The sequence below is a fragment of the Bactrocera dorsalis genome, chromosome 2 (genome assembly GCF_023373825.1).
Source record: "Bactrocera dorsalis isolate Fly_Bdor chromosome 2, ASM2337382v1, whole genome shotgun sequence".
Taxonomy (NCBI): domain Eukaryota; kingdom Metazoa; phylum Arthropoda; class Insecta; order Diptera; family Tephritidae; genus Bactrocera; species Bactrocera dorsalis.
Genome location: NC_064304.1, coordinates 64,166,743 through 64,190,954, shown reverse-complemented (window position 1 = coordinate 64,190,954; position 24,212 = coordinate 64,166,743). Strand labels below are relative to the sequence as shown.

The 24,212-nt window shown below is 37.8% G+C and overlaps 1 protein-coding gene across 11 annotated transcripts in view; it reads left to right on the top strand.

Moving 5' to 3' along the window:
- LOC105225538 (tubulin polyglutamylase TTLL5) overlaps positions 1-24,212 on the top strand; it is a 274,158-nt gene that overhangs the window by 144,399 nt on the left and 105,547 nt on the right. Inside the window, exon 1 of one of the 11 annotated variants that reach the window (XM_049449890.1) lies at positions 616-1,056. The exons of the other annotated variants lie outside the window; for them this stretch is intronic. Coding sequence (XP_049305847.1) covers positions 961-1,056 — 96 coding nt within the window. The 5' untranslated portion in view covers positions 616-960. Of the gene's footprint in view, positions 1-615; positions 1,057-24,212 lie in introns of those variants that run through there. 11 annotated transcript variants of the gene reach the window in all.

Here is a 24,212-nt window from a genome sequence, read left to right as displayed (position 1 = left end):
TTACAAGTCAAAAATTGTCATAATTTTTTTCTAAAAACCAATTCGTAACACATTTATTTACCTATATGTATGTATGCATCATTGCCATTACTGTCTCACTTCATTGAAAAATACCCGTTAGGTAACTGTTGTGTTAATTTCAAGAATGATAGAATACAAGATTACTACAACCGTAATCTAGTGACGTATTTCATTTGAGATGAGAACAAAAAGCATGGAATGGCATCTGTTCACGTGTGACACTGCTATATTTACGGTATACTTATGCTAAATGAAACATGTAAGGAAGGGCTAAGTTCGGGTGTCACCGAACATTTTTTACTCTCGCATGATAAAGTGATAATCGAGATTTCATTATCCTTCATTAACATATTTTTTTATTTTGCTGTAAAATTAATTAGATTAGTAGCTCCTGAGATATGGTTTTTGGTCCATAAGTGGGCGACGCCACTGCCATTTTCAATTAAAAAAAAAAGCCTGGGTGCAGCTTCCTTCTACCATTTCTTCTGTAAAATTTAGTGTTTCTGACGTTTTTTGTTAGTCGGTTAACGCACTTTTAGTGATTTTCAACATAACCTTTGTATGGAAGGTGGGCGTGGTTAATATCCGATTTCTTCCATTTTTGAACTGTATGTGGAAATGCCTGAAGGAAACGACTCTATAGAGTTTGGTTGACATAGCTATAGTAGTTTCCGAGATATGTACAAAAAACTTAGTAGGGGGGCGGGGCCACGGCTACTTTTACAAAAAAATTACGTTCAAATATGCCCCTCCCTAATGCGATCCTTTGTGCCAAATTTCACTTTAATATGAATAATAATAATTTGTTTATGGCTTTGTTATGACACTTTATAGGTTTTCGGTTTTCGCCATTTTGTGGGCGTGGCAGTGGGCCGATTTTGCCCATCTTCGAACTTAACCTTCTTATGGAGCCAAAAAATACGTGTACCAAGTTTCATTATGATATCTCAATTTTTACTCAAGTTACAGCTTGCACGGACGGACGGACAGACAGGCATCCGGATTTCAACTCTACTCGTCACCCTGATCACTTTGGTATATATAACCCTATATCTGACTCTTTTAGTTTTAGGACTTACAAACAACCGTTATGTGAACAAAACTATAATACTCTCCTTAGCAACTTTGTTGCGAGAGTATAAAAACACTAGGGGAATTCCCTTGCTCTTTCAAAACCCTTGCACGAGTTGCAGATTTTTCTACCAAATGCAACGGTCCAACAACAAACACGCAGAAAAATATTTGCAAGGGCTGTAAAATATGTCAGACCAAGCTTATTTTCGTGCAATGACACGTAAACAATGCAATGTGCTAGCTGTCATTTTACTTAAATACATATTTTGAAATTAAATTGTCGAGGAAGGTAAATTTTAAATAGATTTCATAATTTCTATTTAAATTATAAAGATTTGTTACAGTTATTTTGTTAAGAATGAATGCAGAAGGTGCGCCAATTCACAATAGCCATGCACAATAGTCATTTACAATAAATTGACCAGCACATATATCACTAGATTCTGCAATGGTTGCTCTCGAGCCCTTGTATATTTCGGTATAGGATATTTGCAATCAGCAAACTTGCAAGAGCAAGCGAAGCGCCCTACTGTTCTTAATTATTACGCACGCTCTGTATACAATTTTTATTAATAATAAGTCTACAACTTTGCTTCCGCCGTTTTTTTTTTGTAAATTTAAGGCTTTATTGTAAAAAAACGGCCCAGAAGTGTTATCCCTTATTCCCTCAAAAAGCAATGCTTAATTGACACACGAAATGCTTTATGATCCATTTTTTTGTAAACTAACACAAGTTGCTTTACAAAAATTCTATATTTTTTTAATACCTAATAGAAATCAAATAGATGGTAGTAGTAGAGTAATAGTATTATCTATGTATGTGTCAGCCTCAGTAAAGCGTGGACGGATCCTCAGCCGCACTTTTCTTGGAATTGAGAAAGAAAAGCAAAATTTCCCGCAAATGTCGAGAATTCGGCTCAAAAAGGGACATTTTCAGTTGAGAATAAGTTGGGATGCAAACAGATCTCTACAAATATTTTGTTGGGTTAATGCTGACACAAATGTCCAAGATCGATATAAAACGATTTAATCGACTAGTGCTTGACCCTAGAGGCATCTATTGGAAAACGGCGAAAGCAAAGTTGTAGACCTAATATTAAAGTTATTTTATATAAATCTTTATTTTTAAGCTTAGTATCCAGCTCTCAAGAAATGTAAGAACTTCATATAAGAAAACACTTAAGAAACGGCCAAGAAACTTTCCTGCGATAAATTTACTTGTGCTAGTATGCAGCTCTAAAGAAATCTAGTACTAATTTTTAATACTTTTTTCAATAAAATGCAAATATGCAAACCTGGTTTTGCGAAGAAACATGAAATCAACAATTGTTTCTTGAATGAAAGTTGAAAGTAATTGTTAAATTCATCCTAAATTAGTTAAAATCATTATTATGAATTATATTTCATTTTGAAATGTTGTATTAAACTTACCAATCATCAACAACATTCCTTAAATCACATGGAAAGTATTTATGTTACTACACACATATATACATACATACACACAAAGTTTATTTTCTTTGTTTATTCTCTCATGCTCTTCTAATGCGGATCATTCACAATGCGTAACCAGCTGTCAAAATTACTTGAAGAAATAATGTATTTTTTTCTTGAGCAATTACTTGAGAGCTGGATACGGACCTTTACTTGGTTTTCTGCGAAACACACTGCGGGACACTGCTGGCGAAATCGAGAATTTACGTTACGTAAAAGTGCGGATGTGAAAAGGTGAAAATTTGCGGTCGAACGTCTTGGTTCACGGATGAGAAAGATCCCGTTCGGTTCTATGTCTTTTAATGGGTGGTGAATACTATAGTCGATTCGTTGATGATGGTTTGATTGTTGTGTTTTATGATGAGCGGTGTTAGGTGCTGTGTAGTGGTGTGTGTTGTGAACTGTTGTGTGATGATGACAGATGATGGTGAAAAGACAGAATATCATTTTATGAGCATGTCAAACTCATAAATGCGTGTCTCATCGGTAGTTAGAATGCTCTCCATGAATGTGAGATCGGAATTCGAACGATCAAGCATGTCCAAAGAGACCTGTTTACTATACTTTTTTTTTTAATTAGCATTATCTGGACGAGTCGAGCAAGAGCCCGTTTCATACCCAAAATAACCATCAAAATTATTGGAACGAACTTTCGGGAGATGTCGAGCTTTCCTGTCATCTCTCCAACACTTGCCTGACGGTTTTAAATCACCATATTCTTCACTTTTTTAATATTTTCATCAATTGAAGCAGTGGAAGGTCGTCCAGAACGAGGCATGATAAAACTGAATCACCGTAAGCCTTTTTCCAACCTTCGAAACGATTCCACACGCGAAGTTTAGTTCGAAAAACAAAATATAAGACAAATTATTTTTTCGATATTTTTATATATTGTAAAAATCGCAACGGCACTACTGCAACGGCAACTAGATGACAGATGTACAGAGTACTTTTATGTCGTAAAGTATAAAGTATTATATATTTCAAATAGAATGTACCAAAATATTTTCACGCATATTTTTTTTATTTACTTTCACTAACGCTTCTTCACTAATTAAGCATATTTGACGGTTTAACAAAATTGTTTACGTTTTTCCTTACAATTGATACGCTATTCTAAGCTTTTGTTTCTCAACTAAAAAGATTACGTCACAAGGTCTCAGCTCAGTGCAATTTGTTTTTTTTTTCTACAGACCTTGATTGCGCGTAACCAAACACTGCTTTCCACTTATCCGCATACTTTTTGTTCTGCAATGCCATATCGTCACTGTACACGATTATCTGCATATCTTAATGTAGTGGAAAACGTAACACTCTGCTATATAAAACTTTTTGCAGTAGCGGCCCTAGTATTGACGGCGACTGTTTGTTTGATGACAGGAGATATTTCGTCTTGCTCTCCTTCACTACCAGACCCATTTGCTGCATTCATCCATTATCCATTCTAAAGATAGCAGAACTAACGCGCGGTTGTTGAGGCCAATGATATCGAGCAGCGGTTGTACACTCTTATAAAATCCCTATATATATCCCTATTTAGTTCTGTAGCTCTGAATATTTTCTCCGAGAGTCGCTTTGTCTGAAACCTTGTTTGGTATCGAACGGCTCGGAGAGGTCCTTCCCGATGCTGACGAAGCTTTTTGGATTGCTCAACGTCAGTTTACAGAGCCGTATTAGTTTTGCGGGGATACCAAATTGAGACATCGTGGCATAAAGGCAGCCCCTTTCGTGCTGTCAAAAGCAACTTTGAAATCGACGAAGAGGTGGTGAGGCTTTTTCCAAGATTTGGCGCATGGTGAATGATGAATATCTGCTCTTATTGACGGTGGGCTTTAGTATTTCACACAATACGCTGGATAGAACCTCATATGCCATTTTGAAGAGACTTATCCTAGGGTATTTGGCGCAGATAGCGCGGTCTCCCTTTATGTGGATTAGGCAGAGCACACTTCAATTCCAATCGTTGGGCGAGCTTTCGTCCGACCATATTCTACAGTCCTTCTCCGCCGTGTTTGGATAGCTCCCTTAGGATATCGCTGTTCGACTGTTTTTCTTCGCGAGGTCTTTTAGGCCTTATTCAGTTGTCGCGGTCATGTTTAATATATTCCGTCTTATTTCTTTGTTCTTTTGGTGTTCTAAGGCTAAGGCCTAGTACTTCTTTATTATGTTGCCAACGAGGTCTCTAAAATAATTGTTGATAGTTCGCTATGATGGACGTATAATTTCTATCAGCGTCTTGATTTCAACGCCAAATTCAATTATGATCTTGTTCGCGTTGGATTTTCTATGCTTTACATGGTGAATAGAATTTGACCGCCGCCCAATATGGGTGTGACGCGTCTGGATTTTGTACACACACATATATTTTCATGAAACGGTGTCTTTATGCCACAGTCACAGCAATATCAACGGATCTGTTGGCTTTTATGCCGCATTCTTCGTTTCTGCCGCTCATTGTCGGCGTTGAATCATATTACTGACCTATGAATGCTGTATAAAGTCTACGGGACGTTCGAAAATATAGTTATGAGGTAAATGGGGGTTAAGGGCAGTGTTTCTCCGATTTAAACCATTTTTGACATAAAAGTCTGGTGTCATTGTCCCCAAATTTTAATACCAGACCACACGGATTGACCGTTATTTTCGGTTTGGTTCGATATGTTTGTATTCCTTGAAAAGTTATGCTCCGATTTCGACAACTTTTAGGCGTAAGCTGAAATACTTTGAGTGCATTATTTGTGCAAAGTTTTGTTCTGATAACTTATAGATGTTTAATTTATATTTACAGTGAAATAATTAGATGGAATTTAAAGCGTAGTTGCAGCGTGGTTCGGACATTTCCCCCAACACCCCTTGGGTGCCAGGGAATACGTATGCCAAGTTTCACCCAGATTTCTCAATTTTTACCTCAAGTTAACACTTGCACGGACAGCTATAAATAATCGTTGTGGTTCTTGGACTATTAAGACTCTGTGTTTGAACACTTCTCCTCGATGTTCGATAGAGACGACTGCTGTGGGTAGTAGTACCCTATTTTGAATTTTGCTGTGTAGCGTTTAAGATTTTTGTGCCTCAAAGAGCATGGTCTTGGCAATTTTTATGATTTTGTGTTTGGGAGTTGTTGTTACAACTTAACCGGTGGCTCGTTTTGTATAAACGGTGAAATGCGGTATGTGCTGTAAATAGGGCACTAAGTATTGGTTTGTTTTTACAATATAAGCAATGGAATTTGCTTTTGCAATTTTTATATATATGCGCATATGACAAGCAATTTGTAAAAAGTTTTTGTAATCTGACAAAACATGTTTTTTCCGTTCGGATATGAACGATTGTGTTTTGTAAAAGCTTCTGTTTAATTGTTTTTTGGAATGACAAAAAATCTTCACAACAGCCATTAAGTGTTTCTGTGTCCTATGCGGGCACCTCGGGTTAGGTACCTGAACTCCTCTTGACTTATGTATGTATGTATGTGCTTGCGACAACTTTGTTGTTGCTGTCTTGAATCGGTGAAGATAAAAATCGAGCGCGGTATCAATCACACTCAGAAATTAATTAATTTGGTGGCAAAAGAATCTTTGCCTTTCATTTGCTTTTTAGCGACCTGTCTTACGCGTGTAGCTTCAGGTGGGGTATTTTAGGTTAAAATATACATATGTTAAAAATAATTTAATTTTTCTCAGTGTAAACTGATTTAAATGCATCGATAAATGGTAATTGATACCGTAAACTCTTTATAGTAAATAAGGGTTTTTAATGTAACGGATTTCTCGATAAATCATTAACCCTATAACTTACTCTTGAGTTTGATCACTGGATTGTTAACTAAAAGTCCCAATTTAAATGCTATACACTTATCTGTAATTATTATTCTAACAACTTAACGTTTATTACTCGTTATTGAAGTTTACAACTTCTTACTTATAGCTCTTGACTAAGCACCACTTTAATTAGAACTACGTCTGCACTAACTCTCTGTCAACTGCGAATTTCGCAGTCTGGTTGATTTCGGCAATTTATCATCAATTCGCTTTTGTTCTACGTGCTCCGCATTGCCTTCTCCATTAGTCTGATTGTCCCGATTACACATTCCATACGAACTGCCTTCATTTTATTCAAAGGTCTTCCAATGGTGTGTATACGATACACTACATCGCTGAGTCGATCATAACCTGGTAGTGGTAACGTCAGAGTTTATTACCTCGCCATATTTTGCTTTCGCTGATAATTTTAGTGCGCATGTATATCCCCATCTCGCCTTCTAGGATGCTGTTGACTTCGTTAGCATTCCTTCTTGAGGTGGAGTTAATTATAAACTTCAAATCAATCAGCTGGCTGGTTATTATTTCAGTTTTTTTAAAATGAATGCTTGGGATACCGAAAAGTGTTTGGATATTGCCATGCTTTACCATCCGTTATTTCCGTTCAAAGGGTATTCAGACGCGGTTTTAGCAGCACTCCCCTGAATTGATGAACCATTATGAAGTTGGTATACAAGGAAGTATCGCAAGACCGTTCCATCGTTATTTCGTCGATTCAGGTAAATCTAAAAGTCATTACAATGGATAATTCATGATGACTTAAAGCCATTTCCGAACATAGTTAAAATAACAAGCCGGTTAAATCATTTATATGTACATATGAAAATCTCCGAAGAAGATAATAACTTTATAAATTGCTTATTTATATCTGATGAGGCCCATGATCTGAACGGAAATGTAAACAAGTACAATTACCGTATATGGAATGAATAAAATCTCAGAATGAGTCGCTGTGTGTTGTGAAGTTTCATCAAGGTGTATTGTCGAGCCATACGTTTTTGAAAAAGAGGTGTAATAGTAACTGTCAGTGGGAACCGCTATTTAAAGAGTTTGAATGAGTTTTTTTTTACCCAGAAGTGCGCCCAAGACGTATTCCCTTTAATAACGTAGCCCGTGCCCTTTTCGGCTGGCTTACTTTAGTTTAACGCTTGGTTGGATTTGCTCGATCTTCCTCACCTGAATTATTGGACTGGTTGCAGTAAAATTTGGACATCCTAACCAACGAAGCATTTTCATGGGGGACGTTTTTTACGTGGCGGGTCCAAACCCACGCACAACCCTGGGGTGGTATGTGTCGCCTTCTCATAAAAAATCGCCTTCAAGCGGATGTTTTTTGTCTACCTAGAGGATACTTGGTCTAAGACCAAGTTGCTTGAGCTTTTCAATTGTGGAGTCTTCGTTAAACTTTGCCATTTTGAAATAAATACCTCATTATAAATATATTTTAAATTCCACATCTGACACCAATTTAACGGATTTTTTGATAAATCAGTTATCTTACAGATCACACTTGCATTCGATCATTGAATTGTTAAATAAAAGTCCCAATTTAATGGCTATACATTTATCTTTATTTATTATTCTAACAACTTAACGAACGTAACGTGACCTCGAATAATCGAATCAACGATAAATTGCAAGAATAAACTACATAGACAGCCAAATTCATAGTTGCCAGAATGTTGGAGTGGCGAAGTTTTGTTAAAGAGCAGTTCTAGGTAGAATGCTGCCGTGTTAAAAGCAATGAAGGTATAGGGTGATTTTTTAAGAGCCTGATAACTTTTTTTTAAAAAAAAACGCATAAAATTTGCAAAATCTCATCGGTTCTTTATTTGAAACGTTAGATTGGTTCATGACATTTACTTTTTGAAGATAATTTCATTTAAATGTTGACCGCGGCTGCGTCTTAGGTGGTCCATTCGGAAAGTCCAATTTTGGGCAACTTTTTCGAGCATTTCGGCCGGAATAGCCCGAATTTCTTCGGAAATGTTGTCTTCCAAAGCTGGAATAGTTGCTGGCTTATTTCTGTAGACTTTAGACTTGACGTAGCCCCACAAAAAATAGTCTAAAGGCGTTAAATCGCATGATCTTGGTGGCCAACTTACGGGTCCATTTCTTGAGATGAATTGTTGTCCGAAGTTTTCCCTCAAAATGGCCATAGAATCGCGAGCTGTGTGGCATGTAGCGCCATCTTGTTGAAACCACATGTCAACCAAGTTCAGTTCTTCCATTTTTGGCAACAAAAAGTTTGTTAGCATCGAACGATAGCGATCGCCATTCACCGTAACGTTGCGTCCAACAGCATCTTTGAAAAAATACGGTCCAATGATTCCACCAGCGTACAAACCACACCAAACAGTGCATTTTTCGGGATGCATGGGCAGTTCTTGAACGGCTTCTGGTTGCTCTTCACCCCAAATGCGGCAATTTTGCTTATTTACGTAGCCATTCAACCAGAAATGAGCCTCATCGCTGAACAAAACACGCGCGCGAAACACATTTCGAACCGAACACTGATTTTGGTAATAAAATTCAATGATTTGCAAGCGTTGCTCGTTAGTAAGTCTATTCATGATGAAATGTCAAAGCATACTGAGCATCTTTCTCTTTGACACCATGTCTGAAATCCCACGTGATCTGTCAAATACTAATGCATGAAAATCCTAACCTCAAAAAAATCACCCGTTATAAGAAAGAAGTTGTAAAGTAAGATAATGTGTAATAAAGCGTGAAGTTGTTGAAATTTGAAATAAAGATAAGTGGATAGCCATTAAATTGGAAGTTTTATTTAACAATCCAGTGATTGAACTCCAGACTGAGTTACAAGGTAGACGATATATTAAGAAATCCGTTTCAATATAGATTATTTGGACTTGTATTGTTAATGAATACAACTTATTTTTACCTGGTTTATATTGTATACTAGCTGACCCCGCAGCCGTTGTCCTGCGTGAAATTATGTAGTTTGAAATGAAAAGAAAGTTAAATTTATCATTTAATTTTTTTTTTTTTCAATGTAACGCAGCTTTATAAACAACATTTTTCGGTTTCTGTTCCGGTGTACAGAAAATATGGTTTTCCAACTCGTGAGCACGCTGCGGCCATGTGAAAAACATAGCATTTCCAAAATTATGCCTCACACTATGCGAATATCTTTAGGTCCTGTTGACTGTCATCTCAAATTCAATTTTCACTGGAAACGGAATACGTTTGAACTGAAATGGCAAATCGTTAGAACTCAAAGGAATTCGTAGGATCAAGCATTCTGCCCCTTTGTACTCTATAGGTGCGTCACAATCAGTCGGGTTCCATGACACAGTTTCGGCGCATGAAGATTGGGAAACATAATAACGACAGATCCTACCTTGGGACGCAAATGATGCGGTGGCATACCAAGCCTCTCCAAAGAATTTAGGAATACCACTGGATAATTCACGGCGTCGTCTTCATAGTCAAGACGATCGATCGATTTGTATGAGCGCAAGTCTCCTAGAATTTGACTTTGAATCTTCCAGTTTAAGTCAACAACATCGGTATTTTTGATAATTTGGCCAATGTCCGAACATTTGTGATGAGTTCATCCGTCGTGAATTGATAAAGAGAAGATGGAATTGATATCGAACCACCGGAAGTATCAACCGAAATTGAACCATTTCCACTTTTTAGCGAAGACGATGTAAAATGTCTTTGACAATGTCGAGGTTTATATCGAAAAGTATGCGAACTTCATTTTCATTCCAGTGATTAGCGTGTTCCAGCATTTGTAATTGCTGGCTTACTTCTCCAAAACTTGCACATTTTCCCATAAACCATTCACAGTAAGCAATGACTCAAATAAAGTTGAACCGCGTGCATTAATCAATAGCAACCGAAGGTAGAAACAATCGTCCTTTTTCGGGTGGATTGTGTAAATTCGTCCTAATGCATTAGTTGATAAGACACCTGGATGTCAATCTACTGGTTGGCCTTGCTTTATGAGTAACTATTCGACGATGCATTCCATGTACAATATCATGGTATTTTCGAATAAAGCAATGTTCTCACAAACACATCACTGACGAAAGTTGAGAAAAACCTCGTCAATGTTAATTTTGTTGCTGGCGATGTTTCCACTGGCTATACTGTATTCTCTGGGATGAAATACACTCTTTGGCCATTCTCCAAATTAACTGCGAGACGCACAACAGTCGGAAAACGTTCTTGAATTGCAAAACTAAATATCCTACAAAGCGCTTTATTGCAGTTCATGTATCGACCGTATCGTTCAAGACCAATAATCGCCATCTTTCTTCCTTTGGTGACGTACTTACAAACGTATTTTATCGATTACACCAAACTGTAATGCTCAACATTGACATGAATTTTGAATGTGAGTTAGACAACAGTGGCGAATATGGTACGATCCATGTGTTGTCAACTTTGATACTCACGTCTCTAAATTGAATGTTAAATGTTCTGCCATTGTCGTCTGGTGAACAACGCCGATAGAGTGGATATCCATCATTTCTAGTTTGTGTTTCCGAAAGAAAAGTACGTGGATACTGTTTCGTGCATTTATTGACAGACATTAAAACCGAAGTGGGGCTGTGGTGTCCGTAAAGTCCATGAACCTTATTGGTTTTCATCACTTCGTATAATACTGGATTCTTTGCATCAGGAATTGCCGCATTATTGAATGATTTCATCAATTTTATATGGTGTAACCACCTTCCACCATCCAAAGAAGAATGTATGCGTGCGGCAAACCTCTCTTTTGCCACTCAACAGAGTACATCTAGCATCTAACAGCACCATACATGCGTTGCTTCAAGATAATGTCCATCGAAGCTGTTGAAAAGTCTTGCTATGACATCGTGACGATCGCTTTCTGATTGATCGCGACCCATAATACCGCACGTATATCATCGCATCCTGGGAGTACTCGTTCGTGTGTCTTATGTTGATGCCAAAAAGAACGCCGACCGACATTAGCGCGACCTCTTCATGGCATCGTTACAAATTTCAATCTGTAATTGATCACTTTGTGTGAAAAACACATAACATTTTCACTGAATAATTTTCAAAAAATTTTCAGGCAAACGCCAAATTTGAAAGATTTAAATAATTGAAAAACAAAACAACAAAATTGAAAAAAAAAATTTGTATGGAAAGAATTAACTTTTTGGAATTATCCAATTTTCCGATTTTTCCTCACGAAAAGCATACAGGTTTTTTTATTTCTAAATCTTCCCCGATCCATATGGAACATTTTCTGAAAATTTCACCAAAATTGGGTCAGTCGTTCCCTTAGCGTTACTAATAAACAAACATTCATTCGTTTGTATGGGAAAAAGAAAGGGGCTGTTATTAGGGGTTTTCCGGCAATTATTCGAATTTTTTTCTCCGCATAAACCATCCCTGATCCTCAACAACCATTTTAAAAAAATAATTATCAAATTTGGTTCAGTCGTATTAAAGTTATGAGCGTACATACATTTTGGCGATCCATTTTTATTTATATAGACTAGCTGACCCCGCAGCCGTTGTCCTGCGTGAAATTATGTAGTTTGAAATGAAAAGAAAGTTAAATTTATCATTTCATTTTTTTTTTTTTTTCAATGTAACGCAGCTTTATAAACAACATTTTTCGGTTTCTGTTCCGGTGTACAGAAAAGATGGTTTTCCAACTCGTGAGCACGCTGCGGCCATGTGAAAAACAGCATTTCCAAAATTATGCCTCACACTATGCGAATATCTTTAGGTCCTGTTGACTGTCATCTCAAATTCAATTTTCACTGGAAACGGAATACGTTTGAACTGAAATGGCAAATCGTTAGAACTCAAAGGAATTCGTAGGATCAAGCATTCTGCCCCTTTGTACTCTATAGGTGCGTCACAATCAGTCGGGTTCCATGACACAGTTTCGGCGCATGAAGATTGGGAAACATAATAACGACAGATCCTACCTTGGGACGCAAATGATGCGGTGGCATACCAAGCCTCTCCAAAGAATTTAGGAATACCACTGGATAATTCACGGCGTCGTCTTCATAGTCAAGACGATCGATCGATTTGTATGAGCGCAAGTCTCCTAGAATTTGACTTTGAATCTTCCAGTTTAAGTCAACAACATCGGTATTTTTGATAATTTGGCCAATGTCCGAACATTTGTGATGAGTTCATCCGTCGTGAATTGATAAAGAGAAGATGGAATTGATATCGAACCACCGGAAGTATCAACCGAAATTGAACCATTTCCACTTTTTAGCGAAGACGATGTAAAATGTCTTTGACAATGTCGAGGTTTATATCGAAAAGTATGCGAACTTCATTTTCATTCCAGTGATTATCGTGTTCCAGCATTTGTAATTGCTGGCTTACTTCTCCAAAACTTGCACATTTTCCCATTAACCATTCACAGTAAGCAATGACTCAAATAAAGTTGAACCGCGTGCATTAATCAATAGCAACCGAAGGTAGAAACAATCGTCCTTTTTCGGGTGGATTGTGTAAATTCGTCCTAATGCATTAGTTGATAAGACACCTGGATGTCAATCTACTGGTTGGCCTTGCTTTATGAGTAACTATTCGACGATGCATTCCATGTACAATATCATGGTATTTTCGAATAAAGCAATGTTCTCACAAACACATCACTGACGAAAGTTGAGAAAAACCTCGTCAATGTTAATTTTGTTGCTGGCGATGTTTCCACTGGCTATACTGTATTCTCTGGGATGAAATACACTCTTTGGCCATTCTCCAAATTAACTGCGAGACGCACAACAGTCGGAAAACGTTCTTGAATTGCAAAACTAAATATCCTACAAAGCGCTTTATTGCAGTTCACGTATCGACCGTATCGTTCAAGACCAATAATCGCCATCTTTCTTCCTTTGGTGACGTACTTACAAACGTATTTTATCGATTACACCAAACTGTAATGCTCAACATTGACATGAATTTTGAATGTGAGTTAGACAACAGTGGCGAATATGGTACGATCCATGTGTTGTCAACTTTGATACTCACGTCTCTAAATTGAATGTTAAATGTTCTGCCATTGTCGTCTGGTGAACAACGCCGATAGAGTGGATATCCATCATTTCTAGTTTGTGTTTCCGAAAGAAAAGTACGTGGATACTGTTTCGTGCATTTATTGACAGACATTAAAACCGAAGTGGGGCTGTGGTGTCCGTAAAGTCCATGAACCTTATTGGTTTTCATCACTTCGTATAATACTGGATTCTTTGCATCAGGAATTGCCGCATTATTGAATGATTTCATCAATTTTATATGGTGTAACCACCTTCCACCATCCAAAGAAGAATGTATGCGTGCGGCAAACCTCTCTTTTGCCACTCAACAGAGTACATCTAGCATCTAACAGCACCATACATGCGTTGCTTCAAGATAATGTCCATCGAAGCTGTTGAAAAGTCTTGCTATGACATCGTGACGATCGCTTTCTGATTGATCGCGACCCATAATACCGCACGTATATCATCGCATCCTGGGAGTACTCGTTCGTGTGTCTTATGTTGATGCCAAAAAGAACGCCGACCGACATTAGCGCGACCTCTTCATGGCATCGTTACAAATTTCAATCTGTAATTGATCACTTTGTGTGAAAAACACATAACATTTTCACTGAATAATTTTCAAAAAATTTTCAGGCAAACGCCAAATTTGAAAGATTTAAATAATTGAAAAACAAAACAACAAAATTGAAAAAAAAAATTTGTATGGAAAGAATTAACTTTTTGGAATTATCCAATTTTCCGATTTTTCCTCACGAAAAGCATACAGGTTTTTTTATTTCTAAATCTTCCCCGATCCATATGGAACATTTTCTGAAAATTTCACCAAAATTGGGTCAGTCGTGCCCTTAGCGTTACTAATAAACAAACATTCGTTTGTATGGGAAAAAGAAAGGGGCTGTTTTTAGGGGTTTTCCGGCAATTATTCGAATTTTTTTCTCCGCATAAACCATCCCTGATCCTCAACAACCATTTTCAAAAAATAATTATCAAATTTGGTTCAGTCGTATTAAAGTTATGAGCGTACATACATTTTGGCGATCCATTTTTATTTATATAGACTAGCTGACCCCGCAGCCGTTGTCCTGCGTGAAATTATGTAGTTTGAAATGAAAAGAAAGTTAAATTTATCATTTCATTTTTTTTTTTTCAATGTAACGCAGCTTTATAAACAACATTTTTCGGTTTCTGTTCCGGTGTACAGAAAAGATGGTTTTCCAACTCGTGAGCACGCTGCGGCCATGTGAAAAACAGCATTTCTAAAATTATGCCTCACACTATGCGAATATCTTTAGGTCCTGTTGACTGTCATCTCAAATTCAATTTTCACTGGAAACGGAATACGTTTGAACTGAAATGGCAAATCGTTAGAACTCAAAGGAATTCGTAGGATCAAGCATTCTGCCCCTTTGTACTCTATAGGTGCGTCACAATCAGTCGGGTTCCATGACACAGTTTCGGCGCATGAAGATTGGGAAACATAATAACGACAGATCCTACCTTGGGACGCAAATGATGCGGTGGCATACCAAGCCTCTCCAAAGAATTTAGGAATACCACTGGATAATTCACGGCGTCGTCTTCATAGTCAAGACGATCGATCGATTTGTATGAGCGCAAGTCTCCTAGAATTTGACTTTGAATCTTCCAGTTTAAGTCAACAACATCGGTATTTTTGATAATTTGGCCAATGTCCGAACATTTGTGATGAGTTCATCCGTCGTGAATTGATAAAGAGAAGATGGAATTGATATCGAACCACCGGAAGTATCAACCGAAATTGAACCATTTCCACTTTTTAGCGAAGACGATGTAAAATGTCTTTGACAATGTCGAGGTTTATATCGAAAAGTATGCGAACTTCATTTTCATTCCAGTGATTAGCGTGTTCCAGCATTTGTAATTGCTGGCTTACTTCTCCAAAACTTGCACATTTTCCCATAAACCATTCACAGTAAGCAATGACTCAAATAAAGTTGAACCGCGTGCATTAATCAATAGCAACCGAAGGTAGAAACAATCGTCCTTTTTCGGGTGGATTGTGTAAATTCGTCCTAATGCATTAGTTGATAAGACACCTGGATGTCAATCTACTGGTTGGCCTTGCTTTATGAGTAACTATTCGACGATGCATTCCATGTACAATATCATGGTATTTTCGAATAAAGCAATGTTCTCACAAACACATCACTGACGAAAGTTGAGAAAAACCTCGTCAATGTTAATTTTGTTGCTGGCGATGTTTCCACTGGCTATACTGTATTCTCTGGGATGAAATACACTCTTTGGCCATTCTCCAAATTAACTGCGAGACGCACAACAGTCGGAAAACGTTCTTGAATTGCAAAACTAAATATCCTACAAAGCGCTTTATTGCAGTTCACGTATCGACCGTATCGTTCAAGACCAATAATCGCCATCTTTCTTCCTTTGGTGACGTACTTACAAACGTATTTTATCGATTACACCAAACTGTAATGCTCAACATTGACATGAATTTTGAATGTGAGTTAGACAACAGTGGCGAATATGGTACGATCCATGTGTTGTCAACTTTGATACTCACGTCTCTAAATTGAATGTTAAATGTTCTGCCATTGTCGTCTGGTGAACAACGCCGATAGAGTGGATATCCATCATTTCTAGTTTGTGTTTCCGAAAGAAAAGTACGTGGATACTGTTTCGTGCATTTATTGACAGACATTAAAACCGAAGTGGGGCTGTGGTGTCCGTAAAGTCCATGAACCTTATTGGTTTTCATCACTTCGTATAATACTGGATTCTTTGCATCAGGAATTGCCGCATTATTGAATGATTTCATCAATTTTATATGGTGTAACCACCTTCCACCATCCAAAGAAGAATGTATGCGTGCGGCAAACCTCTCTTTTGCCACTCAACAGAGTACATCTAGCATCTAACAGCACCATACATGCGTTGCTTCAAGATAATGTCCATCGAAGCTGTTGAAAAGTCTTGCTATGACATCGTGACGATCGCTTTCTGATTGATCGCGACCCATAATACCGCACGTATATCATCGCATCCTGGGAGTACTCGTTCGTGTGTCTTATGTTGATGCCAAAAAGAACGCCGACCGACATTAGCGCGACCTCTTCATGGCATCGTTACAAATTTCAATCTGTAATTGATCACTTTGTGTGAAAAACACATAACATTTTCACTGAATAATTTTCAAAAAATTTTCAGGCAAACGCCAAATTTGAAAGATTTAAATAATTGAAAAACAAAACAACAAAATTGAAAAAAAAAATTTGTATGGAAAGAATTAACTTTTTGGAATTATCCAATTTTCCGATTTTTCCTCACGAAAAGCATACAGGTTTTTTTATTTCTAAATCTTCCCCGATCCATATGGAACATTTTCTGAAAATTTCACCAAAATTGGGTCAGTCGTTCCCTTAGCGTTACTAATAAACAAACATTCATTCGTTTGTATGGGAAAAAGAAAGGGGCTGTTATTAGGGGTTTTCCGGCAATTATTCGAATTTTTTTCTCCGCATAAACCATCCCTGATCCTCAACAACCATTTTAAAAAAATAATTATCAAATTTGGTTCAGTCGTATTAAAGTTATGAGCGTACATACATTTTGGCGATCCATTTTTATTTATATAGACTAGCTGACCCCGCAGCCGTTGTCCTGCGTGAAATTATGTAGTTTGAAATGAAAAGAAAGTTAAATTTATCATTTCATTTTTTTTTTTTTTTCAATGTAACGCAGCTTTATAAACAACATTTTTCGGTTTCTGTTCCGGTGTACAGAAAAGATGGTTTTCCAACTCGTGAGCACGCTGCGGCCATGTGAAAAACAGCATTTCCAAAATTATGCCTCACACTATGCGAATATCTTTAGGTCCTGTTGACTGTCATCTCAAATTCAATTTTCACTGGAAACGGAATACGTTTGAACTGAAATGGCAAATCGTTAGAACTCAAAGGAATTCGTAGGATCAAGCATTCTGCCCCTTTGTACTCTATAGGTGCGTCACAATCAGTCGGGTTCCATGACACAGTTTCGGCGCATGAAGATTGGGAAACATAATAACGACAGATCCTACCTTGGGACGCAAATGATGCGGTGGCATACCAAGCCTCTCCAAAGAATTTAGGAATACCACTGGATAATTCACGGCGTCGTCTTCATAGTCAAGACGATCGATCGATTTGTATGAGCGCAAGTCTCCTAGAATTTGACTTTGAATCTTCCAGTTTAAGTCAACAACATCGGTATTTTTGATAATTTGGCCAATGTCCGAACATTTGTGATGAGTTCATCCGTCGTGAATTGATAAAGAGAAGATGGAATTGATATCGAACCACCGGAAGTATCAACCGAAATTGAACCATTTCCACTTTTTAGCGAAGACGATGTAAAATGTCTTTGACAATGTCGAGGTTTATATCGAAAAGTATGCGAACTTCATTTTCATTCCAGTGATTAGCGTGTTCCAGCATTTGTAATTGCTGGCTTACTTCTCCAAAACTTGCACATTTTCCCATAAACCATTCACAGTAAGCAATGACTCAAATAAAGTTGAACCGCGTGCATTAATCAATAGCAACCGAAGGTAGAAACAATCGTCCTTTTTCGGGTGGATTGTGTAAATTCGTCCTAATGCATTAGTTGATAAGACACCTGGATGTCAATCTACTGGTTGGCCTTGCTTTATGAGTAACTATTCGACGATGCATTCCATGTACAATATCATGGTATTTTCGAATAAAGCAATGTTCTCACAAACACATCACTGACGAAAGTTGAGAAAAACCTCGTCAATGTTAATTTTGTTGCTGGCGATGTTTCCACTGGCTATACTGTATTCTCTGGGATGAAATACACTCTTTGGCCATTCTCCAAATTAACTGCGAGACGCACAACAGTCGGAAAACGTTCTTGAATTGCAAAACTAAATATCCTACAAAGCGCTTTATTGCAGTTCACGTATCGACCGTATCGTTCAAGACCAATAATCGCCATCTTTCTTCCTTTGGTGACGTACTTACAAACGTATTTTATCGATTACACCAAACTGTAATGCTCAACATTGACATGAATTTTGAATGTGAGTTAGACAACAGTGGCGAATATGGTACGATCCATGTGTTGTCAACTTTGATACTCACGTCTCTAAATTGAATGTTAAATGTTCTGCCATTGTCGTCTGGTGAACAACGCCGATAGAGTGGATATCCATCATTTCTAGTTTGTGTTTCCGAAAGAAAAGTACGTGGATACTGTTTCGTGCATTTATTGACAGACATTAAAACCGAAGTGGGGCTGTGGTGTCCGTAAAGTCCATGAACCTTATTGGTTTTCATCACTTCGTATAATACTGGATTCTTTGCATCAGGAATTGCCGCATTATTGAATGATTTCATCAATTTTATATGGTGTAACCACCTTCCACCATCCAAAGAAGAATGTATGCGTGCGGCAAACCTCTCTTTTGCCACTCAACAGAGTACATCTAGCATCTAACAGCACCATACATGCGTTGCTTCAAGATAATGTCCATCGAAGCTGTTGAAAAGTCTTGCTATGACATCGTGACGATCGCTTTCTGATTGATCGCGACCCATAATACCGCACGTATATCATCGCATCCTGGGAGTACTCGTTCGTGTGTCTTATGTTGATGCCAAAAAGAACGCCGACCGACATTAGCGCGACCTCTTCATGGCATCGTTACAAATTTCAATCTGTAATTGATCACTTTGTGTGAAAAACACATAACATTTTCACTGAATAATTTTCAAAAAATTTTCAGGCAAACGCCAAATTTGAAAGATTTAAATAATTGAAAAACAAAACAACAAAATTGAAAAAAAAAATTTGTATGGAAAGAATTAACTTTTTGGAATTATCCAATTTTCCGATTTTTCCTCACGAAAAGCATACAGGTTTTTTTATTTCTAAATCTTCCCCGATCCATATGGAACATTTTCTGAAAATTTCACCAAAATTGGGTCAGTCGTTCCCTTAGCGTTACTAATAAACAAACATTCGTTTGTATGGGAAAAAGAAAGGGGCTGTTTTTAGGGGTTTTCCGGCAATTATTCGAATTTTTTTCTCCGCATAAACCATCCCTGATCCTCAACAACCATTTTAAAAAAATAATTATCAAATTTGGTTCAGTCGTATTAAAGTTATGAGCGTACATACATTTTGGCGATCCATTTTTATTTATATAGACTAGCTGACCCCGCAGCCGTTGTCCTGCGTGAAATTATGTAGTTTGAAATGAAAAGAAAGTTAAATTTATCATTTCATTTTTTTTTTTTTCAATGTAACGCAGCTTTATAAACAACATTTTTCGGTTTCTGTTCCGGTGTACAGAAAAGATGGTTTTCCAACTCGTGAGCACGCTGCGGCCATGTGAAAAACAGCATTTCCAAAATTATGCCTCACACTATGCGAATATCTTTAGGTCCTGTTGACTGTCATCTCAAATTCAATTTTCACTGGAAACGGAATACGTTTGAACTGAAATGGCAAATCGTTAGAACTCAAAGGAATTCGTAGGATCAAGCATTCTGCCCCTTTGTACTCTATAGGTGCGTCACAATCAGTCGGGTTCCATGACACAGTTTCGGCGCATGAAGATTGGGAAACATAATAACGACAGATCCTACCTTGGGACGCAAATGATGCGGTGGCATACCAAGCCTCTCCAAAGAATTTAGGAATACCACTGGATAATTCACGGCGTCGTCTTCATAGTCAAGACGATCGATCGATTTGTATGAGCGCAAGTCTCCTAGAATTTGACTTTGAATCTTCCAGTTTAAGTCAACAACATCGGTATTTTTGATAATTTGGCCAATGTCCGAACATTTGTGATGAGTTCATCCGTCGTGAATTGATAAAGAGAAGATGGAATTGATATCGAACCACCGGAAGTATCAACCGAAATTGAACCATTTCCACTTTTTAGCGAAGACGATGTAAAATGTCTTTGACAATGTCGAGGTTTATATCGAAAAGTATGCGAACTTCATTTTCATTCCAGTGATTAGCGTGTTCCAGCATTTGTAATTGCTGGCTTACTTCTCCAAAACTTGCACATTTTCCCATAAACCATTCACAGTAAGCAATGACTCAAATAAAGTTGAACCGCGTGCATTAATCAATAGCAACCGAAGGTAGAAACAATCGTCCTTTTTCGGGTGGATTGTGTAAATTCGTCCTAATGCATTAGTTGATAAGACACCTGGATGTCAATCTACTGGTTGGCCTTGCTTTATGAGTAACTATTCGACGATGCATTCCATGTACAATATCATGGTATTTTCGAATAAAGCAATGTTCTCACAAACACATCACTGACGAAAGTTGAGAAAAACCTCGTCAATGTTAATTTTGTTGCTGGCGATGTTTCCACTGGCTATACTGTATTCTCTGGGATGAAATACACTCTTTGGCCATTCTCCAAATTAACTGCGAGACGCACAACAGTCGGAAAACGTTCTTGAATTGCAAAACTAAATATCCTACAAAGCGCTTTATTGCAGTTCACGTATCGACCGTATCGTTCAAGACCAATAATCGCCATCTTTCTTCCTTTGGTGACGTACTTACAAACGTATTTTATCGATTACACCAAACTGTAATGCTCAACATTGACATGAATTTTGAATGTGAGTTAGACAACAGTGGCGAATATGGTACGATCCATGTGTTGTCAACTTTGATACTCACGTCTCTAAATTGAATGTTAAATGTTCTGCCATTGTCGTCTGGTGAACAACGCCGATAGAGTGGATATCCATCATTTCTAGTTTGTGTTTCCGAAAGAAAAGTACGTGGATACTGTTTCGTGCATTTATTGACAGACATTAAAACCGAAGTGGGGCTGTGGTGTCCGTAAAGTCCATGAACCTTATTGGTTTTCATCACTTCGTATAATACTGGATTCTTTGCATCAGGAATTGCCGCATTATTGAATGATTTCATCAATTTTATATGGTGTAACCACCTTCCACCATCCAAAGAAGAATGTATGCGTGCGGCAAACCTCTCTTTTGCCACTCAACAGAGTACATCTAGCATCTAACAGCACCATACATGCGTTGCTTCAAGATAATGTCCATCGAAGCTGTTGAAAAGTCTTGCTATGACATCGTGACGATCGCTTTCTGATTGATCGCGACCCATAATACCGCACGTATATCATCGCATCCTGGGAGTACTCGTTCGTGTGTCTTATGTTGATGCCAAAAAGAACGCCGACCGATATTAGCGCGACCTCTTCATGGCATCGTTACAAATTTCAATCTGTAATTGATCACTTTGTGTGAAAAACACATAACATTTTCACTGAATAATTTTCAAAAAATTTTCAGGCAAACGCCAAATTTGAAAGATTTAAATAATTGAAAAACAAAACAACAAAATTGAAAAAAAAAATTTGTATGGAAAGAATTAACTTTTTGGAATTATCCAATTTTCCGATTTTTCCTCACGAAAAGCATACAGGTTTTTTTATTTCTAAATCTTCCCCGATCCATATGGAACATTTTCTGAAAATTTCACCAAAATTGGGTCAGTCGTTCCCTTAGCGTTACTAATAAACAAACATTCATTCGTTTGTATGGGAAAAAGAAAGGGGCTGTTATTAGGGGTTTTCCGGCAATTATTCGAATTTTTTTCTCCGCATAAACCATCCCTGATCCTCAACAACCATTTTAAAAAAATAATTATCAAATTTGGTTCAGTCGTATTAAAGTTATGAGCGTACATACATTTTGGCGATCCATTTTTATTTATATAGACTAGCTGACCCCGCAGCCGTTGTCCTGCGTGAAATTATGTAGTTTGAAATGAAAAGAAAGTTAAATTTATCATTTCATTTTTTTTTTTTTTTTCAATGTAACGCAGCTTTATAAACAACATTTTTCGGTTTCTGTTCCGGTGTACAGAAAAGATGGTTTTCCAACTCGTGAGCACGCTGCGGCCATGTGAAAAACAGCATTTCCAAAATTATGCCTCACACTATGCGAATATCTTTAGGTCCTGTTGACTGTCATCTCAAATTCAATTTTCACTGGAAACGGAATACGTTTGAACTGAAATGGCAAATCGTTAGAACTCAAAGGAATTCGTAGGATCAAGCATTCTGCCCCTTTGTACTCTATAGGTGCGTCACAATCAGTCGGGTTCCATGACACAGTTTCGGCGCATGAAGATTGGGAAACATAATAACGACAGATCCTACCTTGGGACGCAAATGATGCGGTGGCATACCAAGCCTCTCCAAAGAATTTAGGAATACCACTGGATAATTCACGGCGTCGTCTTCGTAGTCAAGACGATCGATCGATTTGTATGAGCGCAAGTCTCCTAGAATTTGACTTTGAATCTTCCAGTTTAAGTCAACAACATCGGTATTTTTGATAATTTGGCCAATGTCCGAACACTTGTGATGAGTTCATCCGTCGTGAATTGATAAAGAGAAGATGGAATTGATATCGAACCACCGGAAGTATCAACCGAAATTGAACCATTTCCACTTTTTAGCGAAGACGATGTAAAATGTCTTTGACAATGTCGAGGTTTATATCGAAAAGTATGCGAACTTCATTTTCATTCCAGTGATTATCGTGTTCCAGTATTTGTAATTGCTGGCTTACTTCTCCAAAACTTGCACATTTTCCCATTAACCATTCACAGTAAGCAATGACTCAAATAAAGTTGAACCGCGTGCATTAATCAATAGCAACCGAAGGTAGAAACAATCGTCCTTTTTCGGGTGGATTGTGTAAATTCGTCCTAATGCATTAGTTGATAAGACACCTGGATGTCAATCTACTGGTTGGCCTTGCTTTATGAGTAACTATTCGACGATGCATTCCATGTACAATATCATGGTATTTTCGAATAAAGCAATGTTCTCACAAACACATCACTGACGAAAGTTGAGAAAAACCTCGTCAATGTTAATTTTGTTGCTGGCGATGTTTCCACTGGCTATACTGTATTCTCTGGGATGAAATACACTCTTTGGCCATTCTCCAAATTAACTGCGAGACGCACAACAGTCGGAAAACGTTCTTGAATTGCAAAACTAAATATCCTACAAAGCGCTTTATTGCAGTTCACGTATCGACCGTATCGTTCAAGACCAATAATCGCCATCTTTCTTCCTTTGGTGACGTACTTACAAACGTATTTTATCGATTACACCAAACTGTAATGCTCAACATTGACATGAATTTTGAATGTGAGTTAGACAACTGTGGCGAATATGGTACGATCCATGTGTTGTCAACTTCGATACTCACGTCTTTAAATTGAATGTTAAATGTTCTGCCATTGTCGTCTGGTGAACAACGCCGATAGAGTGGATATCCATCATTTCTAGTTTGTGTTTCCGAAAGAAAAGTACGTGGATACTGTTTCGTGCATTTATTGACAGACATTAAAACCGAAGTGGGGCTGTGGTGTCCGTAAAGTCCATGAACCTTATTGGTTTTCATCACTTCGTATAATACTGGATTCTTTGCATCAGGAATTGCCGCATTATTAAATGATGTCATCAATTTTATATGGTGTAACCACCTTCCACCATCCAAAGAAGAATGTATGCGTGCGGCAAACCTCTCTTTTGCCACTCAACAGAGTACATCTAGCATCTAACAGCACCATACATGCGTTGCTTCAAGATAATGTCCGTCGAAGCTGTTGAAAAGTCTTGCTATGACATCGTGACGATCGCTTTCTGATTGATCGCGACCCATAATACCGCACGTATATCATCGCATCC